Source organism: Microcaecilia unicolor, chromosome 3 (assembly GCF_901765095.1).
Source record: "Microcaecilia unicolor chromosome 3, aMicUni1.1, whole genome shotgun sequence".
Classification (NCBI taxonomy): domain Eukaryota; kingdom Metazoa; phylum Chordata; class Amphibia; order Gymnophiona; family Siphonopidae; genus Microcaecilia; species Microcaecilia unicolor.
The window spans coordinates 56,564,477-56,583,204 of NC_044033.1; the positions used below are offsets into that span (position 1 = coordinate 56,564,477).

General features: G+C 40.0%; 1 protein-coding gene across 1 annotated transcript in view; it reads left to right on the forward strand.

Annotated features, from left to right (window-relative positions):
* Positions 1-18,406, forward strand: part of AHCTF1 (AT-hook containing transcription factor 1) — a 553,711-nt gene extending 535,305 nt beyond the window's left edge. Inside the window, 2 exon segments of the mRNA XM_030195951.1 lie at positions 2,147-2,250; positions 18,086-18,406. Of these exon segments, the coding sequence (XP_030051811.1) occupies positions 2,147-2,250; positions 18,086-18,284 (303 nt within the window). The 3' untranslated portion in view covers positions 18,285-18,406.
* The last annotated feature ends 322 nt before the right edge of the window (positions 18,407-18,728 follow it).

Sequence of the window (18,728 nt, forward strand, 5' to 3'; positions counted from 1 at the left end):
CAAGGCTTCAGGCTTCAAGGCTTCAGGCTTCCGGCTTCAAGCTTCCGGCTTCACAGAACGTTGTCCTCAGAACTCAGGCTTCCGGCTTCAAGCTTCCGACTTCACAGAACGTTGTCTTCAGAACGTTCACGGTGCGTTTTATTATATTAGATGATCTAGAGATGGGAAGTAGTGAGGTAATTAAATTTGCCGATGACACAAAGTTATTAAAAGTTGTTAAATTGCAAGCGGATTGTAAAACAAATATGAGACTGGGAGACTGGGCATTCAAAAGGCAGATGGCATTTAATGTGAGCAAGTGCAAACTGATGCATGTGGGAAAGAGGAACCCAAACTATAGCTGCTTAATGCAACGTTCCACATTAGGAGTCTCCAACCAGGAAAGGGATCTAGGCGTCATCATTGATGATACGTTGAAACTCTCTGCTCAGTGGGCAGCAGCAAAGAAAGCAAATAGAATGTTAGGTATTATTAGGAAAGGAATAGAAAACAAAAATGAGGACTTTATAATGCTGTATCGCTCCATGGTGTGACCACACCTCGAATATTGTGTGGAATTTTCATCACCGCATCTCAAAAAAGATACAGTGGAATTTCAAAAGGTACAGAGAAGGGCAACAAAAATGATAAAAGAGATGGGATGACTTCCCTATGAGGAAAGGCTAAAGTGACTAGGGCTCTTCAGCTTAGAGAAGAGACGGCTGAGGGGAGATGTGATAGAGGTCTATGAAATAATGAGTGGAATGGAACAGGTAGATGTGAATCGCTTGTTTACTCTTTCCAAAAATACTAGGACTAGGGGCACACAATGAAGCTACAAAATAGTAAATTTAAAACGAATCAAAGAAAATATTTCTTCACTCAATATGTAATTAAACTCTGGAATTCATTGCTAGAGACTATAGTTAAAGCAGTTAGCTTAGCGGGGTTTAAAAAAAGGTTTAGATAGCTTCCTAAAAGAAAAGTCCATAAGCCATTATTAAAATTTCAAAAAGACCTCAAGACTCACCTCTTCCAGAATGCCTACCCAGCAGACCCGAACTAATTCATGAACAATACCTCACATCTTTCGATCTAAGAAATGAACAATACCCCTTCCACATAATCCTATTACTTAAAACTGTATGAATTTTACCACTCCAGTTATAATTAAGTGTACTTCTACCCTTATCCTACTCTGTATTGCTCACTAGAAGCTGTAGTCCCATCCCCGGAGACTTATCAGCCTCATTGGGATTACTTCTCTCTATATGCTATTCGTCCCAGAGTTGTATTCTCTTTTCCGGATCCTTATCAGCTTCCGTGCACCTACTGTTACTCTATTTTCCACTCTGTATATATTCCCGGAGTTGGTACTCTCCTCTCCGGAGCCTGTAAGTCACATTGAGCCTACTGCTAATCGGGAAAATGTGGGATACAATTGTAATAAATGGACTTGGAGAAAATCTACTGCTTATTTCTAGGATAAGCAGCTTCAAATGTATTGTACTGTTTTGGGATTTTGCCAGGTACTTGTGACCTGGTTTGTCCACTGTTGGAAATAGGATGCTGGGCTTGATGGACCTTCGGTCTGTGCCAGTATGTCAATACTTACGTAGAGTATGGCTATTAATACAAGAAATGGGAAATCAGCCATTTTATGACCGCGGCAAAAATGTCATTGATTGACGGGAAAAAACCCTTGCAAGAGCATGCTAAGGCCACTGCAGATTAGGGCCCCTTAAATGGTATTTTGCTTTGTTTTTTTGAAGTTATTCAATAAAAATGGAAAAAATGTTTCATTTGGGAAAATATGTGGCTTCCATATTATTTTTTTCAGGTACAACTGTAACCCAGCAATCGGTTTTCAAGGAACTTTTTTTGTGTGGCCTTTCAAGACAGTACTCCACTATAACCTGCAAGCAGACATGTTGAGAAATGTGCCAACTAGATGCATAGATATTTTTGGCAAAGAAAATTGTTTTAGTTTTTTTTGGAGAATATCCAGTATTTTGAATTTATCCGTAAATTTTGTTATTGCCAGGCATCACAATTGATGAGGATAATGAGGTAGATGATTTTGAGGTTTTAAAGGTAGTAAAGTATGTTTTCAGTATATTCATTATACTATTTTTTAAATTTGTAGTACTTGTTTTTTACTTTGTAGGAATTAACGATTAAAGAAAACAAAGAGATCTGCACAGATGCTACTGAAGAGCAGGACGTGAAGAAAGTTACTGAAAGCAAGACCAAATCAAAAATGAAAGCCAAGTATAAACATTTTATTAATATTTTATAATGCTGTGCTCAGTTGAAGAAGTACTTTATATCCAGTACTATATTTTTCATGTGCCATCTTTTTCCCCTTCCCAGTCTGCCATTATGACAGATTTCAGTGCTGTCATGATGTTCTCCCACTGTCTTCCTCGTGTAAATTCCAAATATTATTTCCTATTTCAAGACAGTCTTCAATTATTTTTTGTTGCCATGTCTCATGACTCCCGTTTAATGCGTGTTGCCATGTCTCATGACTTCCGTTTAATGCGTGAGTGATACTCCAACAACAGTTCTTGCCTTGGCTAAATAAAAGGTATCCAAGTTAACAACACATAGCACTAATCACTGTGCTAGCCCAAGGCTCAGAGCACTTTAATAATTACAGTGGAGCTTAATGCAATGTTTCTTTTACTGTGCATACTTAATTATGTAAATGCTTAGGCTACACTGTTGTGCTAATTGGTTTTGCATTTTTCACTTTTTACCCTTTAAGATTTCATTTATTATGATTGCTATTCAAGAAGTTTTAATCATACAATAATCAGCCATCTTTGAGGACAAACAGGATAGCAAGCCTTTACAAATGGGTGATGGTGCTGGAAATTTCTATGAGGTCTAGAAACTTGTATAGCTTTTGATAATTTGAACCACACATGTACAATGTACTCTAACAAGGACTTTGCTGACGTGTGGGGTTATCCCAGTTCTCTTTCCACTGAGCCCTTAAGTTTTCATTAGTAGGTGGTTCATGTCTTCAACACTGTCATTTTGGTGTTTTTTTTTTTTTTTTCATAGTTTTTGTGCATGAGTCACTTCATTTTATCACTTTCACTCAAGATTTCCACTTGTTAAATTTTCTAATCTATTCTAGTCTGTCCATTGTCTCAGATTGCAGGGCATCATGGTTCTGCCGTGACAAGTTTTGGTCGCCTTCATCAAGTCATCTAATTTCATTTGAGCCATTTTTTCCAAGCACTTCTTATAATACAACACCTAGCAGCTTCAAAAAAAATATTGCTGGTTAGGCAAGACCATATCAGAAACTGATGCTCATAATTTGTACTTGCAATACTTAGGCCGGTTCACAGTATCTCAAAATAAGTGCTGTTTATTACACGAAGAGGTCTTGCCATGAACAGCAGAGGGAAAGGCTCCTTTGTTTCTGTAAGTCTGAGCCAAGTGTACCAGCACTGGATAATTTAAAGCCATGAGCTGTATCAGATGCTAGGGATGCATTGACATCGATGAGCCGTTGATCTCCTATGAAATTGGACATCAGTAGGTCCCATTGAGATTCTATATTCACATTCTCCTGCCCGAAGAAGGGAAAAGATTCTGTCAGTTCAGCGCTGTCGTCAAAGGATGTCAGTGCTTTGTATCAAATGAGGATGAAGAGGTATCGTCATTGGTCCTTGTAAGAGTACAGTTCTGAGAGCAGAGGTATTTGATAGCTACCATTACACTCCTGAAGAGTCTCCTCTGAATTGGACAGGGCATGCCAGTTCCAGGAGTCTGGATCCAACTGTCTGATAATTCTCAAGCAATCCTGAAGGATGATATCACTGCAGTTTTAAGTTTATTTAATTTTTACTAGCCCGCCCTATGGGAAACATGGGCGGCTTACAATCTAAAATAAGAGAGAGGCAGAAATAAAGAAATCAAGTTAAAGCATTAGACACTAAGTCGTGATTTGCAGGATAAAGGGTAGAACTAGAATATTAGATAGAATAGAAGGGAGGGGGGGAGAAAACAAGGGGAGGTATCACATATCACAGATGTATCTTTGAGAATCCCTGGGAGACCTTCGGTTTGCGAAGGAGTTTAATTGTGTACATCAGTAAAAAGATTTATTTTTAATTCTGATTTATCAATAGAAATCAAACAAAATAAAACATGGAAAAGAAAATAAGATGATACCTTTTTTATTGGACATAACAATACATTTCTTGATTAGCTTTCGAAGGTTGCCCTTCTTCGTCAGATCGGATAAAAAGACTCAACACTGCACCGTGTTTCAGCCTATGGCCTGCCTCAGGATTCTGTTGACGAAATCTCTCCAATGTAGGTGTCTTATAGCAAAAAAACATTAAGTGGAGGTCTTGAAAAAGACCGTGATATGCCAATAAACATTAATGTTAGCTCTGGTCGCATAAACCGTTTTCATTCGATGCATTGGTTTATACGACCAGAGCTGACATTAATGTTTATTGGCGTATCACTGTCTTTTTCAAGACCTCCACTTAATGTTTTCTTGCTATAAGATACTTACATTGGAGAGATTTCATCAACAGACTCCTGAGGCAAGCCATAGGTTGAAACACGGTGCCGTGTCGAGTCTTATCAATAAATTTCTCAAAGTATTCAGACTGTCTTATCTCTGGAGTTTACAGTCGTTTTCCCACTTTTTGTACTGCTGTTGCATCTCGTGGGATCTCGTTCTCCACTTGGCGGATTTCTACTGAATCTTTCTTCCATTGCTGGTGCAACTACATTGGTTACCAGTGCATTGGTTATGCTTTGTTGTCTGGTTTTTTTTTTTAATTGTTTATGGAGCAGCACCTGCTTATATGACTAATCTTATTCGATTATGAGAAACGACTGTCCTGGATCTAGTTGTTTTTTAATTCTTCATTATCCAGATTCAGCAAAGGTGGTGTACGAGAAATTTTTTCTTTCACATTTGCATATCAGGCAGCTAGTAACTGGAATGAGCTACCTGTAGAAATTAGAGCTCAACCTAATTCTGCATTTCATAGACTGCCAAAGACTTTATTCAGAAAGCATTTGAGTGTAAATTAATTATGCTTTTTGGCTACATGTTTCTTTGGTTTGTAATGTTCCTGGGGTTTGCCCAGTTTTTTTTTAATTATGTAAGCCACACTGAACTTTGATAGTAAGTGTGGGATATAAATGTATAATAAAGGACCTGAGAATCAATATCAGCTGATGCTTTCCTAAAACGATTGATCAACATCAAAAGGTATATTTTCTGAGTCTGCCGGTTACCCAGATGTGTATTAAAATGTCATCTATAGAATATTTTTTCTGATTCAGAATATGAGCAATCCTGGGATTCACAATATGTACTAACAGTTTTCTTTTTCTGAAGAAGAGGGCTCTACTAGTTACCCTATAGACTGCTCTTCTCCACAGGAAGTAAGAGAAACCCCGTCCAGAGAGTATCTGTCTTTGGAATATTGTCAAGGAAATGGTAGTCTCTTCTGTTTAAGGAAGAGAAAGAGGAATCCAGATTTGACATTTTAGATAGCCTCCAAATCTTCAAAATTCCCAAGGAAGGCACAAGAGTGCCCATTCACAAGGTCTTTAAGTATGTACAGATGAGAATGTGAAACCCTCCTCTCCATGCTCATAGTAACAAAGTCAGTGACATTAGATAAAAGCCTGTGTGGTCTATCTAGTCTGCCCAATAAGGTGGCTAGAGTTGTACCTGCTGCTCTGTGCCATTTACATCCCAGTTTTGCTTTGATTCTGTCTCCTTTCTGTGTAGGGATCCTCTGTTTTCACTTGTTTTTGAATTTTGTCACTATTTGATCCCTACCACCTTCACAAAAAAAACAGTGACAAAATTCATAGTAAACAAGGAGGCAAACTCTGTATGAAGAATTCAAAAGGCTACTGGATTCAACTCAACTCTTAACAGACCAAAAAGTGCTAGAACTCACTCTTTGACCCAGGAAGGAATGCTTTGCACTGGACCATCTTGTGATAGATTGTTTTCAGAATGCTTTGCTGTCTTCCCTTTGCTGCTGCGACTAGGAAAACGAATAGAATGTTGGGTATTATTAGGAAAGGTATGGAAAACAGGTGTGAGGATGTTATAATGCCGTTGTATCGCTCCATGGTGCGACCGCACCTTGAGTATTGTGTTCAATTCTGGTCGCCGCATCTCAAGAAAGATATAGTAGAATTGGAAAAGGTGCAGCAAAGGGCAACTAAAATGATAGCGGGGATGGGACGACTTCCCTATGAAGAAAGATTAAGGAGGCTAGGGCTATTCAGCTTGGAGAAGAGACTGCTGAGGGGAGACATGATAGAGGTATATAAAATAATGAGTGGAGTGGAACAGGTGTTCACGCTTTCCAAAAATACTAGGACTAGGGGGCATGCAATGAAACTACAATGTAGTAAATGTAAAACAAATCGGAGAAAAGTTTTCTTCACCCAACGTATAATTAAATTCTGGAATTCGTTGCCGGAGAAAGTGGTGAAGGCGGTTAGCTTGGCAGAGTTTAAAATGGGGTTGGACAGTTTCCTAAAGGACAAGTCCATAAACCGCTACTAAATGGACTTGGGAAAAATCCACAATTCCAGGAATAACATGTATAGAATGTTTGTACGTTTGGGAAGCTTGCCAGGTGCCCTTGGCCTGGATTGGCCGCTGTCGTGGACAGGTTGCTGGGCTCGATGGATCATTGGTCTTTTCCCAGTATGGCATTACTTATGTACTTATAGTTTACCATCTTTTAATCATCTAGTACATGTGTGATAATCTGGCCAAGATGGAAGATTTTACAGATTACCTCCCTTTATTGAGATCCCGAGGAGCTGAGGTCACTAGTAGGTAATAGTAGTAGGTAAAAGCAAGGAGTGCAGAAATCACGTGGAAATTGCATTAAGAACTTTTGCTCTTTGTATTGAGGGTCTACAGACTCTCAGGGGTCAAGGCTCATTTATTCTTGATATACCACTTTAAAAAGGTATCCAAGCGATTTATAATACAAATTAGTCATGATTGTTAGTGGCAGAAAGGAAGAACTACAATCAGGAAAGGAAAGAAAACTCTGCATGTCCCTCTGAAAATTCTATTGTGACGTGGAGTATGGAATTAAATATCTAAAGGGAACGAGGGCTGTTCTAAATAGAATATTTTGTGTATCAGTGTCAACATGTTATAGATTATGCGAGATTCAGTGGGAAGCCAGTGTTCCTCCTTTAAGAGAAGGGTTACATGATTAAACTTCTTGACATAAGATATCAATTTAACTACAATATTCTGTATTACTTGCAGATAACTAATCTTCTTTTAAACAAAGTCCTTTAAATGGCACGTTACCATAGTCAAGATATGTGAGTACAAGAGAGTGGATCAAAATACGTCTTGCTTTTGGCTTGAGAACATTTCTTACAGAACAAATTTGGTGTGATTTGAAGAAGCATTTACTGACTACAAAAGATATGTGTTGGTGAAAAGTCAGTCTGAAGCCGATAATACCAAATTCTTTTATAGATTCGCTAATAAGGATTGTACATTAGTGATGGTAATAGACTTAAGCAATTTTATATTTTTGTCCCTTAAGAATATCAGAGCTTTCCTTATTAAGTTGCAACCAGTTTGTTAGCCACTCAGAGATGACGGTTTGGAGCCAATGGCTGCAAGGTTTTGCATATTGGTCGGATCCAGGATAGTCAAAATTGATATGTCATCAGCATAGATATACAGTATCAGTTCCAGTGTTTGAATTGTTGCCAGAGGGGCCATGAATATATTAAATAAGGTGGGTGCTAAAAGTGATACTTGTGGTACTCCATGTGAGGGGAAAAGATATCTGAATAGATGGCTTGCCACAGCACTCATTGCTGTGAAACTCAGGCCTCCAATGTGATGCGCATACTTATCTCTAGGAGAGTTACGAGTAATATACTGAAGCCTGCGCTGTCCTCAAGAAGATAGTATCCTCCACCCTCTTGATCCCATCAGACATAACAGGAACTTTGCTCTCATCCAAGATAGCCAAGGGCCCAAAAGCCACAGTCCGCTTCCCAAACAAAGGATGAGGTTTTGACTGGCTCTAAAGAAACATATCTAGTATCTGTTCCACAAAACCTACCAGTCAGAGGAAGGCTAAGGTCTGGTATATCCTCAGATAACCAGGATACCTTTGATTAAGCTCTTAGCATCAGGAAATACTTAATAAGGAAATCTGCTCTTTCTTGGAGAACAATGCAGTTAAACCAACTCCACCAGGGGGAAAAGGATGGGATTTTATTCCAGGTATTTTATGACTACAAAGAAAACAGTAGGATTCCATTTCATCCTAGACCTAAGGGCCTTGAATAGATTGGACAAAGTTCAAGATAGTTATCTTAGGCATCTTAATTACTTTTTTTTTTCAAAAAGGTGACAGATTATACTCTTTGGACCTAAAGAAAGCATATACTCACATTTAGAGAGACGTCCAAATCTCAGGAAGTATCTCAGATTCATAATAGGAAAACACCTACAGCCAGTATGTCCTGCCCTTATCCTAGCATTTGCTCACATGTATTCACAAAATGTTTATTTATTGTGGTGGTGCATCTTTGTAAACTGGGGGTGCAGCTTAATTCAGATATTGGAGTTATTACAGTTTGTCATTGCCCCAAGTCCCACCTAAGCCCTTCATCTTAATTGGAGTTGACTGAGGCTCTGCTAGACACAAAAAAGGATCGCCATGTTAGTGTGCATAGTGCAGGTGATCAAAGTGTCAAGGGACATCCACATTGAGTATGTTGAGAGTGTTAACTCATATGGCTTCTGCTGTTCATGTTACTCCCTTGGCATATCTTAAAATGAAAAAAACAACACAACCTCACACCGGCTGTATAAATATCATGTAGGGCACACCCACCTATAGAAATACTAGTTAGTCTGATAAGATTTAATTAGATGGAGAAAAAAGCTTCAGTGTCGCTACCCAGCCAGCCCAACATAGCAGGCTATAAGGCGTAGGCTTGGCGTGCCATCATATAGCTTCAAAAAAAAACTCCATCAATTACTTTAAATTCAATCAACCCAGAAATTTGTTTTAACTCTTCTTGCTAACTAGTAATTGTGTGTGCCTACACAATTCTGTAGATCAGTTATTTATAAACTCTTGATACATTTATAAAGTTCAGTTCAATGAGATCAAAACGAGGAACACCGCTAGAAATCACTTAGCTTCATCAGATCACTGTAGTGTTCTGCTCATTTCGGTGCTTTCTGTTCCTCAACCCTTAAAATGAGACAAGCCCAGTGGATCCTATTCTTCTAGTTGATTTAGGCCATTCAGTGCTTGCAGAACTGTCCAAGTGACCAACAACTCAGAGACTGTTTCTTAATAGTTGATCCAATCAAATCTGACAAAAGGCATTCCCTTCCAAATTTCTCAAATCAAATAGTCCTAACCACAAATGCATCCAGATTGGATGGAGAGCTCACATAGAAGCTCTTCGGTATGCTTAGGAAAAACTTCTTTAAGCTTTTAGATCAAAGGGTGATCAAACTTTCTGAAGGCTTTCAGAGATGAGGTAACCAACAAAATTATCCTTGTCCAGGCAATCATATAACTATATTACATCAACAAGCAGGGAGAAACAGGGGTCTACCTCCAGTTTTGGGAGACTGTCAGAACATGGAACTGGGCCATTCCTCCAGGGATAACCCTCAGCACCACATATCTGATGGGAAAAGACAGATGAATCAAGTTCTTACAACCACGTGAGTGGTCTTTGGAATCAGGTGTAATGAAACATATTCCACCAGTTGGGGACATTCACTATAGACTACATGTCTCTCCTGAACAGGAAGTTTCCTCAGTTCTACTCCAGGTTAGGGACTCAAGGCAAGGTAGCCTCAGATGCATTGCTCAGATTCTGTTATTGGCAAGGACTCTGCTAGAACTTGGAGAAGACCAGGGAACTTTTGATACTCCTAGTATATTATTGGCCAAGACAGGGGAGTTGTCCATCAGGAGACCAGTCACTTTAGGGACCTTGCCAACTCTAATCATGCAGGATCAGGTCCCTAATATGAATATCAAGAAAACATCTGTTCACTGAATCTGCTTTTTTTTTTTGTTTTTGTTTGTTACATTTGTACCCCGCGCTTTCCCACTCATGGCAGGCTCGATGCGGCAGGCAATGGAGGGTTAAGTGACTTGCCCAGAGTCACAAGGAGCTGCCTGTGCCGGGAATCGAACTCAGTTCCTCAGTTCCCCAGGACCAAAGTCCACTACCCTAACCACTAGGCCACTCCTCTAGTATGGCTCAAGTTGTTCTTACTTCCTAGCAAAGACTCATCAGAAGTTCTTATAACGTCAAGAGGAGAACGTTTGCTGTTTGTGAGGAAAATACTATAAATCCATATTCCTGACCCACACTAAAATTCTGTAAATGCCTTCTATATCTTTCAGTGAGGCATGAAAACCAACAAGGTCAGAGTTCACAATGCAATTCATCCATATCACAATGTAGAAGGTAACCCCACCCCGCAGCTTTTTGAAGCTTGTTTTATGTGGAGCATTTCTTGTGTTAGCCTTTCTTTAAGCTTCCCGCTGTATCTTGGGAACACAGGATAGTAATCTAGATGATAAAAGCTCCTTTTCAGCCTCTAGATTGCTGTCAGCTAAAGTACCTAACTTGGAAAATCCTATTCTTGATGGTAGTCACTTGAGCATATAGAGTTTAAGGTCCAGGCTTTAGTGACTGATCCACCCTATATGAAGTTTTTCAACAATAGGGTGGTTCTGCACTTGCATCCAAAATTCTTATCTAAGATTGTGTCTGAATTCCATCTTACATAGTAACATAGTAGATGACGGCAGAAAAAGACCTGCATGGTCCATCTAGTCTGCCCAACAAGATAAACTCATATGTGCTACTTCTTGTGTATACCTTACCTTGATTTGTATCTGCCATTTTCAGGACACAGACCGTAGAAGTCTTGCCCAGAACTAGCCCCACCACCCAAACACCAGCCCCACCTCCCAATCTCGGCTAAGCTTCTGAGGATCCATTCCTTCTGCACAGGATTCCAGGCAATCAGCCTTCTAGCATTTTTCCCCCCAGGCTTCATCTCTGTTATGTTCAAAAGCCATATTGCTTCGACTGGGAAGTTGATCTGTAAGATATGGGGATGCCACCAAAGTGTGTAACGAGCATATTCCACATCTCCTGCTTTGGATGAAGCAGAACACTACGTCTAAGGTGCCAAATAAGATTAGATTGGCGACTGTGCAGCAGGGAGAAAAAGTTATAAGGAGTATAAAATACCTGCCCCATCTCCAAAGGGATGTAAAAGTGACGGTGCAACATCCAATCACCAACATGACGCAACAAGCACACCTGATTATATATCTTCATGTTAGGCAAACCAAAACCTCCTTGACCCCTCCCAGCAAAAATTTAAATCTTAATTTGGACTTCTTTCCCGCCCAACAGAATCTAGATATTAGGTGGTTAAGGCTTGTCAGGTCTTTCTGCAACAAATGTAAAGGTAGCATTTGTAAAACTTATAACCACTTGGGGAAAATATTATGCGCACAAGACTAACCCTGCCCAACAAAGTCAAGGGTAAGTCTCACCAACCCTCGAGATGGCATTTAGTGGTATGTAGTAATATAGAGACATTCAAAGAGTAAAATGCAGATATCTCCATAATCAAGTGAATTCCCAAGTGTTTAAAGGAACGGTCTGCCCAGCGAAAGGGAAGGTGTGGCCCCCAGGAGTCTTGCAGCCATAGAGAAGAAGAAAGAGCCTCTGACTTAGTAAAGTTCAGTTTAAATCCCACAAAATCACTGTATTCCCGAAAGGTTTCCAGTAGAGCTGAAAGTGAATATTGGGGATTAGTCAGATGTACTGAAAGGTCATCAGCAAATGCAACCACCTTGAAACAGACTTGAACCTATTTGTATGCCATGAATAGCAGGGTTAGAGGCATGAGGTCTCTAAGCAAAGTATCCAAAGTCAATGCAAAGAGAAGGGGCGAAAGAGGACAACCTTGTTGTGTACCCCCAAAAATTCCAAAGGTCTCCCATTCCAAGCCATTAACCACCAGTCTCGCCCTTGGAGACAAATAGAGTGCTTTAATCTCTGAGACAAAGCAGCCAGAAAACCCATATTTATTCAGAGTAGCAAAAAGGAAGTACCAGTGAACATGGTCGAAGGCCTTCTGTGCATCAAAACTAATACAGGCTGAAGATCTTTCCATTCTTGAAATTCCAGCATGGTGATAATTTTCCTAATATTTTTAGCTATAGGCCAACCTGAAACAAAACCCACTTGAGAGTCGTGGATAATAGATGGGAAGATCCGAGTCAGCCAATTAGCCATGATTTTTGTGAATAATTTCGCCTTATAATTTAATAATGAAATTTGTCTGTAGGATCCAGGAGTAGCATCGCCCCTATCCGACTTAGGAAGTACTATAATATGAGCCAAGTTGAGGGAAGCCGGTAAAGATTCCAAGTCCACCATGAAGTCAAACATATTTGTGAGAGGCTCGACTATATCCTCACCCAACACTTTGTCGAATTGCCAACAAAACCTCAGGTTGGATAGGTAAGTTCAAGAAGTCCCTATCTCCCTGATCCAGTGTGGGCAAAGGGAGATCCTCGAAATATAAGGAACCAGGTAGATCCTCCTCCAACAGGGCGGCATAAAGCAACTTGTAGATAGACAAAAGGATATCATAGATACCTGTGTCTGTAGTAACCTTTGTTCCTGTCTCATCTCGCAAGGTCAGTATGTTATGATAAGTACTTTTAGTGGAAACCAAGTGGACGAGAAGTCTACCAGTTTTATTACCATGGCGGTAAAGCATGCACTTACTATATGCCTGAGATTTCACTGCATGTTTGTGAATGAATTCATTCAAAGCCACTTGGAGATCTAGGACTTGTTGCCTATGGGCTGCCATATGTGAGACCCCAAAGTGATGCCGTGCCGCACGTAGTTGACTCCCCACCCCCCAGCCGTAAGATTTAATGATCTCAAGTCTTTGTTAAAGTGAAGATAATTCCACTATTGAACTAATACTTTGATCCTTCTAACCTCTCAGCCTGTAATGACCTACTTTCAAAAATCATGGATTTTTCTAATCTGCTGTCAGAGCATTTGAAAATGAAAATAACTTGTTCTTACAAACAGGGAAAGGCTATTTTAAAATGTTTTGAATGGTTCAAGCTAGCAATTTCCACTGTCAGATGTATAGTTAAGAAATACATGGGACTGCTAAAGACAAAGCAAGATCTGGAAGACTAAACTGACTTAAAGGGTATCCAGACTTTTCCACCTGGCCATTTTCATCATTTTCTTATTTTGAGGCTGTAAAAAAAAATGCAGGTAGTAGTTAGGCATTACAAATTGCAGAAAGATGTCAGGTTTAACTTTGTACAGTGTAGATGTTACATGATAAATTATGGCAGATAGACCAGTATAATCCATCTAGTCTGCCCAATAAGGTGGCTAGAGTTATATCTGCTGCTCCATACAGATTACATCCCTCTATGCTTTGTTTAAAGGGTGAAGGTAATTTAAATTTTGCTTTGATTCTGTCCTCTTTCTATCTGTGTTTATACCATGTGTTTTTGAATTCTGTCACTGTTTTTGTCATCACCACCTCCATCAGGAGAATATTCTAGCTATTCAGCACCCTTTCTGTGGAAAAAGTATTTCCTGGTGTTACTCTTAAATTTACCTCCTTGCAGCTTCAGTTCATGTCCTTTATTTCTAATGCTTCCCCATGTCTAAAACAGATTTGTTAATACCTTTCAAGTATTTAAACATCTGCCCTCTCCTTTCTTCTTATATACACACATTCAGGTCTCTTCTCATACATCTTTTAGTACAAATCCCATAAGCAAACAAAGCACAGCAAAGATGACACCAAAGAGGAAACTAAATGATGTATACTCCAGACATCCAATGGACTCATTCTACATCATCTAGCTCCCTCGTTGGTGTCACCTTCACTGTGCTTGCTTGTTTGTTTGATTTGTGCGAGGGATTTTGTTCTGTTTCCGTTCATATCAACGAGTACAAATCCCATGCCATTTTTGTTGCCTTCCCCTGAACAGCTTCACATCTTCTCATTTTCTTAGTGAGGTACTAACTCCAAAACTGAACACTGTACACCAAGTTGGGCCTCACCAGTGACTTGTACAGTGTTTTTTAACACCTCCTGTTGGTTATGCGTCTCTATGCAGTCTAGCATCCTTCTAATTTTGGTCACTGCCTTGTCAGATAGTGTCTGAGGATCTCAAAAGTGATGAAACAATTACATTAAGGTCCATGTCCTGGCATATCAGCATCTTATCCCCTATCTTGTTTAACTCCTTTTTAACCCTTTACACCCCAAGTATCTCACTCTGCACTTTTTTGCACAAAATTTTAATGTCGAACAGTAGACCAGGGTCTCCCAAACCTGTCCTGAGGGAACTCCAGCCAGCAGGTTTTCAGGATATCCACAGTGAATATGCATGAGATAGATTTGCATACCAAAGAGATAGTATATGCAAATTGATCTCATAAATATTCATTGTGGATATCCTGAAAACATGACTGCCTAGGGTTCACTCAGGACAGGTCTAGATATCACTGTATTAGACCATTTTTCTAATTTTGTAGATTACTTCACATATTTATTCCGCTGTGTTGCAAAATGTGTCATCCTCAAAATGGCAAAATTTTCCTTCTAATTCTTCAACAGGGTTGAAGAATATTGAATAGAATTGTCCCTAGTACCGATTCCTGACGCACTCCACTTCTCACTTTTCATTCCTGCAAGTGAATTCCTTTTACCACCACACTCATCTCTCAATCAAGTTTCTAATTCAGCTCAATAACTTTGGGCTCTATTTTCAGTATGCTCAATTTATTCATGAACCTCCTATGTGGAACTGTATCAAAGGCTTTGCTGAAATTAAAGGAGACTATAAATATGTGTCTCAATCCAGTCCTCTGGTCACCCAGTGAAAGAAATCAGTCAGGTTCATTTAGCATGGTTTTTCTTTGGTAAAATCATGTTGCCTCAAATCTTGCAACCCATTGGGTTCTAGAAAGTTCACAGTCCTTTCCTTCTGCAGCACCTCCATTACTTTTCCAATGACTGAGATAAGGTTTATGTGTCTGTAGTTTCCTACTAGTTCTCTCTATCATCATTTTTATGAAAAGGGTCCACATCTGCTCTTCTCCAATCCCATTAAATCTTTAAGGGAACCTGCCAGAACCTCTGAGATGTATTTCATCTTGAACTCTCATTTGTTAGGTAGAGTTTCATTCAAACAAACAGCTTAAATAACCAGGGGTGCTTAAACATTTGCATACAACTATAGATAATATATACATTGAAATCTTCAGCTCAATGTGCTGCGGCGGCTAAGAAGGCGAACAGAATGTTGAGTATTATTAGAAAAGGGATGGAAAACAAGCATGAGGATGTTATAATGCCGTTATATTGCTCCATGGTGCGACCGCACCTGGAGTATTGTGTTCAGTTCTGGTCGCCTCATCTCAGAAAAGATATAAAGGCATTTGAGAAGGTGCAGAGAAGGGCGACAACAATGATAAAAGGGATGGGATGACTACCCTATGAGGAGAGGTTAAGACGGCTAGGACATTAGCCTGGAGAAAAGGCAGCTGAGGGGTGATAGAGGTTTTCAAAATAATGAGTGGGGTAGAGCGGACAGATGTGAAACGTTTGTTTACACTTTCTAACAATAATAGAACCAGTGGACACAAGGTGAAATTAGAATGTGGTAGGTTTAAAACAAATCAGAGAAAGTTTTTCTTTACTCAGTGCGTAGTTAGACTCTGGAACTCATTGCCAGAGAAGGTCTTGACGGCAGCTGGCCTTGCTGAGTTCAAAGGGAGTCTGGACAGATTCCTGAAGGAAAAGTCCATTGATCGTTATTAAATTTTGGGTTTTTTGCCAGGTTCTTGGGGCCTGGATTGGCCGCTGACGGAGACAAAGTGCTGGGCTTGATGGACCTTTGGTCTTTTCCCAGCGTGGGTGAGTGGCAAGTGAAAAACGCATCAAGGAAAGGTGTCCATGTAGAGAATTATTTGAATGCTGGAGCTCCTGTTGTCTCTCATCAATAACCCACCTGTGTATTGCAGCCCTGCTGGACGTGGTAAACACAGGCCTTCCTGCCTCGAGCTAGGATGGATGCCCTAATCGCCATTGTCGCTTAAGTCCGCAGCAGTTAGTGGGTTGCAGCTTGGCAGATGTTGAAGTTGCTAGGTCACATGGCCTCCATAGTATATGATACGCACCTTCTCTTCCAAAGCGCCCAATGGACCCTAGATTCCCAGTCATGGCAAGTTGAGGAGAACCTAGCGGATATCGTCCAGCTGACTCAGTTGTTGCTCTAGTGCACATTCCAGACCACTTTGATCCTGAGATTACCATTCCAAATTTCCATGAATGCATCCACTCTGGTGGGGGGGGGGGGGGGGGGGGGGGGCGTGTCGTGTCGTGTAGACTGGCTTCAACCCAGGGGACTTGGTCCACCCAAGAGGCAGAGTACCAAATCGACCTCTTGGAGCTCTGGGCAATTAGAGATCACCTGTCCAACCAAATTGTGCTTTCTCTAACGAATAATCAAGTAGCCATGCACCATGGCTACAAGCAGGGGAGTGTCAGGAAGCGGTCGGAATGTGGACCAGGGATACCAGCCACAAAATGGTGGTCCGGGCCACATACCTGGCAGGGAAGGAGAGCAAAAAGAAAGTAGGTAGGGCAGAACAATGGAAAATCCACAAGAAACCAAAAGAGAGGTCCAAAACAAGAGCTTTATTGATGGAGCATCACAACTGAACAGACCCGACACAGAGCTGCGTTTTGGCGAAGGTTGCCTGCCTCAGGGGTCACAGAATCGTATGAAGTACTGACAAATTGTTCAATGCTATGCTATCAGAACAGCTCTATGTGTAATTCCAAAACTTATCCACAGTAAAACTGAAGAAAAGGCTACCTTACTGAAGGTACCAAAGCTTCAACCCGCATTTTGAGGGGTCTCTTCTGCATCCCACCTTCTGCTCCATGGCCTTTACAGCCTGGATGGTGAGAGCGTACACTTAACCTCCTTGCAGCTGCTTGAGGGTGTCTCCAAGGTCTTGTTGGCTTCCAGAAAGCATTTCACCAAGAAGTGTTATATTTTCAAATGGAGGTGGTTTGCGGTCTAGTGTGGGGGCAAGGCCCTCCTATGTGCCCAGCACAAAAACTGCTTGAATACCTCCTGCACCTCTCTGGTTTGAAGACCAACTCTATATGGGTTCTCCTTAGTGTGAGCAGTGCCCATCACCGTCTTCGGGGTAGGCCCATGTCTGTAAAGCCTTTAGTTCTCTTCATACAAGGTTTCTCTGAGGAAAGCAGGCCATGTATTCTCACGTTCCTTCCCACCTCCCCTAGAAGTTGTGTTCCTTCAGCTATAGTAGCTGCTGGTTCCGTTCTCATGTGTTGAGTGGGACGCTGTCATTGGCCTCTTAAAGAGATATTATGCTGGGCAACATGTGCACCGGTCTCCTTCAGATGACGTTGTCCATATGTAAAAATGCATGTCCTGCTGTCCTTGGAGAACACCAGATATACAGGTAAGTAACTTTGCTTGTGACTTTTTAGAAAAACGTATTCACTGTTTTACTTGAAGATGTTTTTGTAAGGGAATGCATTTTATACTGTTATTTTCCATCATTTGTTCTGCTCAATCTGTGTAAGACCTTGTTTGTGTTAAAGAAAATTGCTGATTCTTGCCTGCTAGTTTTCTGTAATATTTTAGATTTTTTTTCTGTTTTCCATAATTGTTTATCTGTATACTAATATGAGAATATCATTGTGCATTTAAAAATTATTTTAAAATGTATCGTCTGTCTTACCTGGTGTTAGCTCAGCCATTTAAATGCTATTGCTCTTTTACTGTTGTGCTTGATTATAATCTCATTCCAGAACATCAGAACCAATTTCTTGGGTTTGCATCGTGGAATGTGGGAGTGATTATTTTAGTTGTTGAGTAGATTTACCACAAGCATTAAACTAGAAATTTTATCAATCTTTCTACTTTTGTTCCAGAGCAACAGGAAAAGAAGTTCCTTGGTCACCACCTCCAGTGGAGATTAAACTCATTTCCCCTCTTCCGAGCCCAGCTGATGGGACAACAAATAAACAGAAACCACCTTCTGATCCAACAGAAAAGATGACACTCAGAAGGAATAGAAAGAGACTAATGTTAAAATTTTCAAAACCAGTTACTCGCAGGAAAATGCTATGAGGTTATTTTTTTTTTAATTTGTATGTACACCATGGTTTGTAAAGTCAAGTCATCAGAATTGTGTGAATTATTCAGAGAATCATATTTGAGAGATAAAATAATTTATATAAATTATTGTAAAATTTCATAAAACAAATGATCTTCAAAGTAACTCCACATGGAGTGTGATTTCTTCAGTCACTGGCTGTTTTTTTCTATTTTATATTAAGACTTCATACATTTATAAAATATGTAAATATGGCTTATTTTAGGAATGTTTAAATAAAGTGTACACTTCACAGTATTTTAATCATTTTGTGTTTGTGTATTTTGGGGAATGAATGTATAAAGGAGTTTAGTTTATTATAATACTTTCTAAACCTTTTGTAAACAGCAATGCAGTTTTTGTTTAAAAAGAAAAAGTGTTTTGTTTTGTTTTTCTGAAAATATAGTACTAAGCCGCTA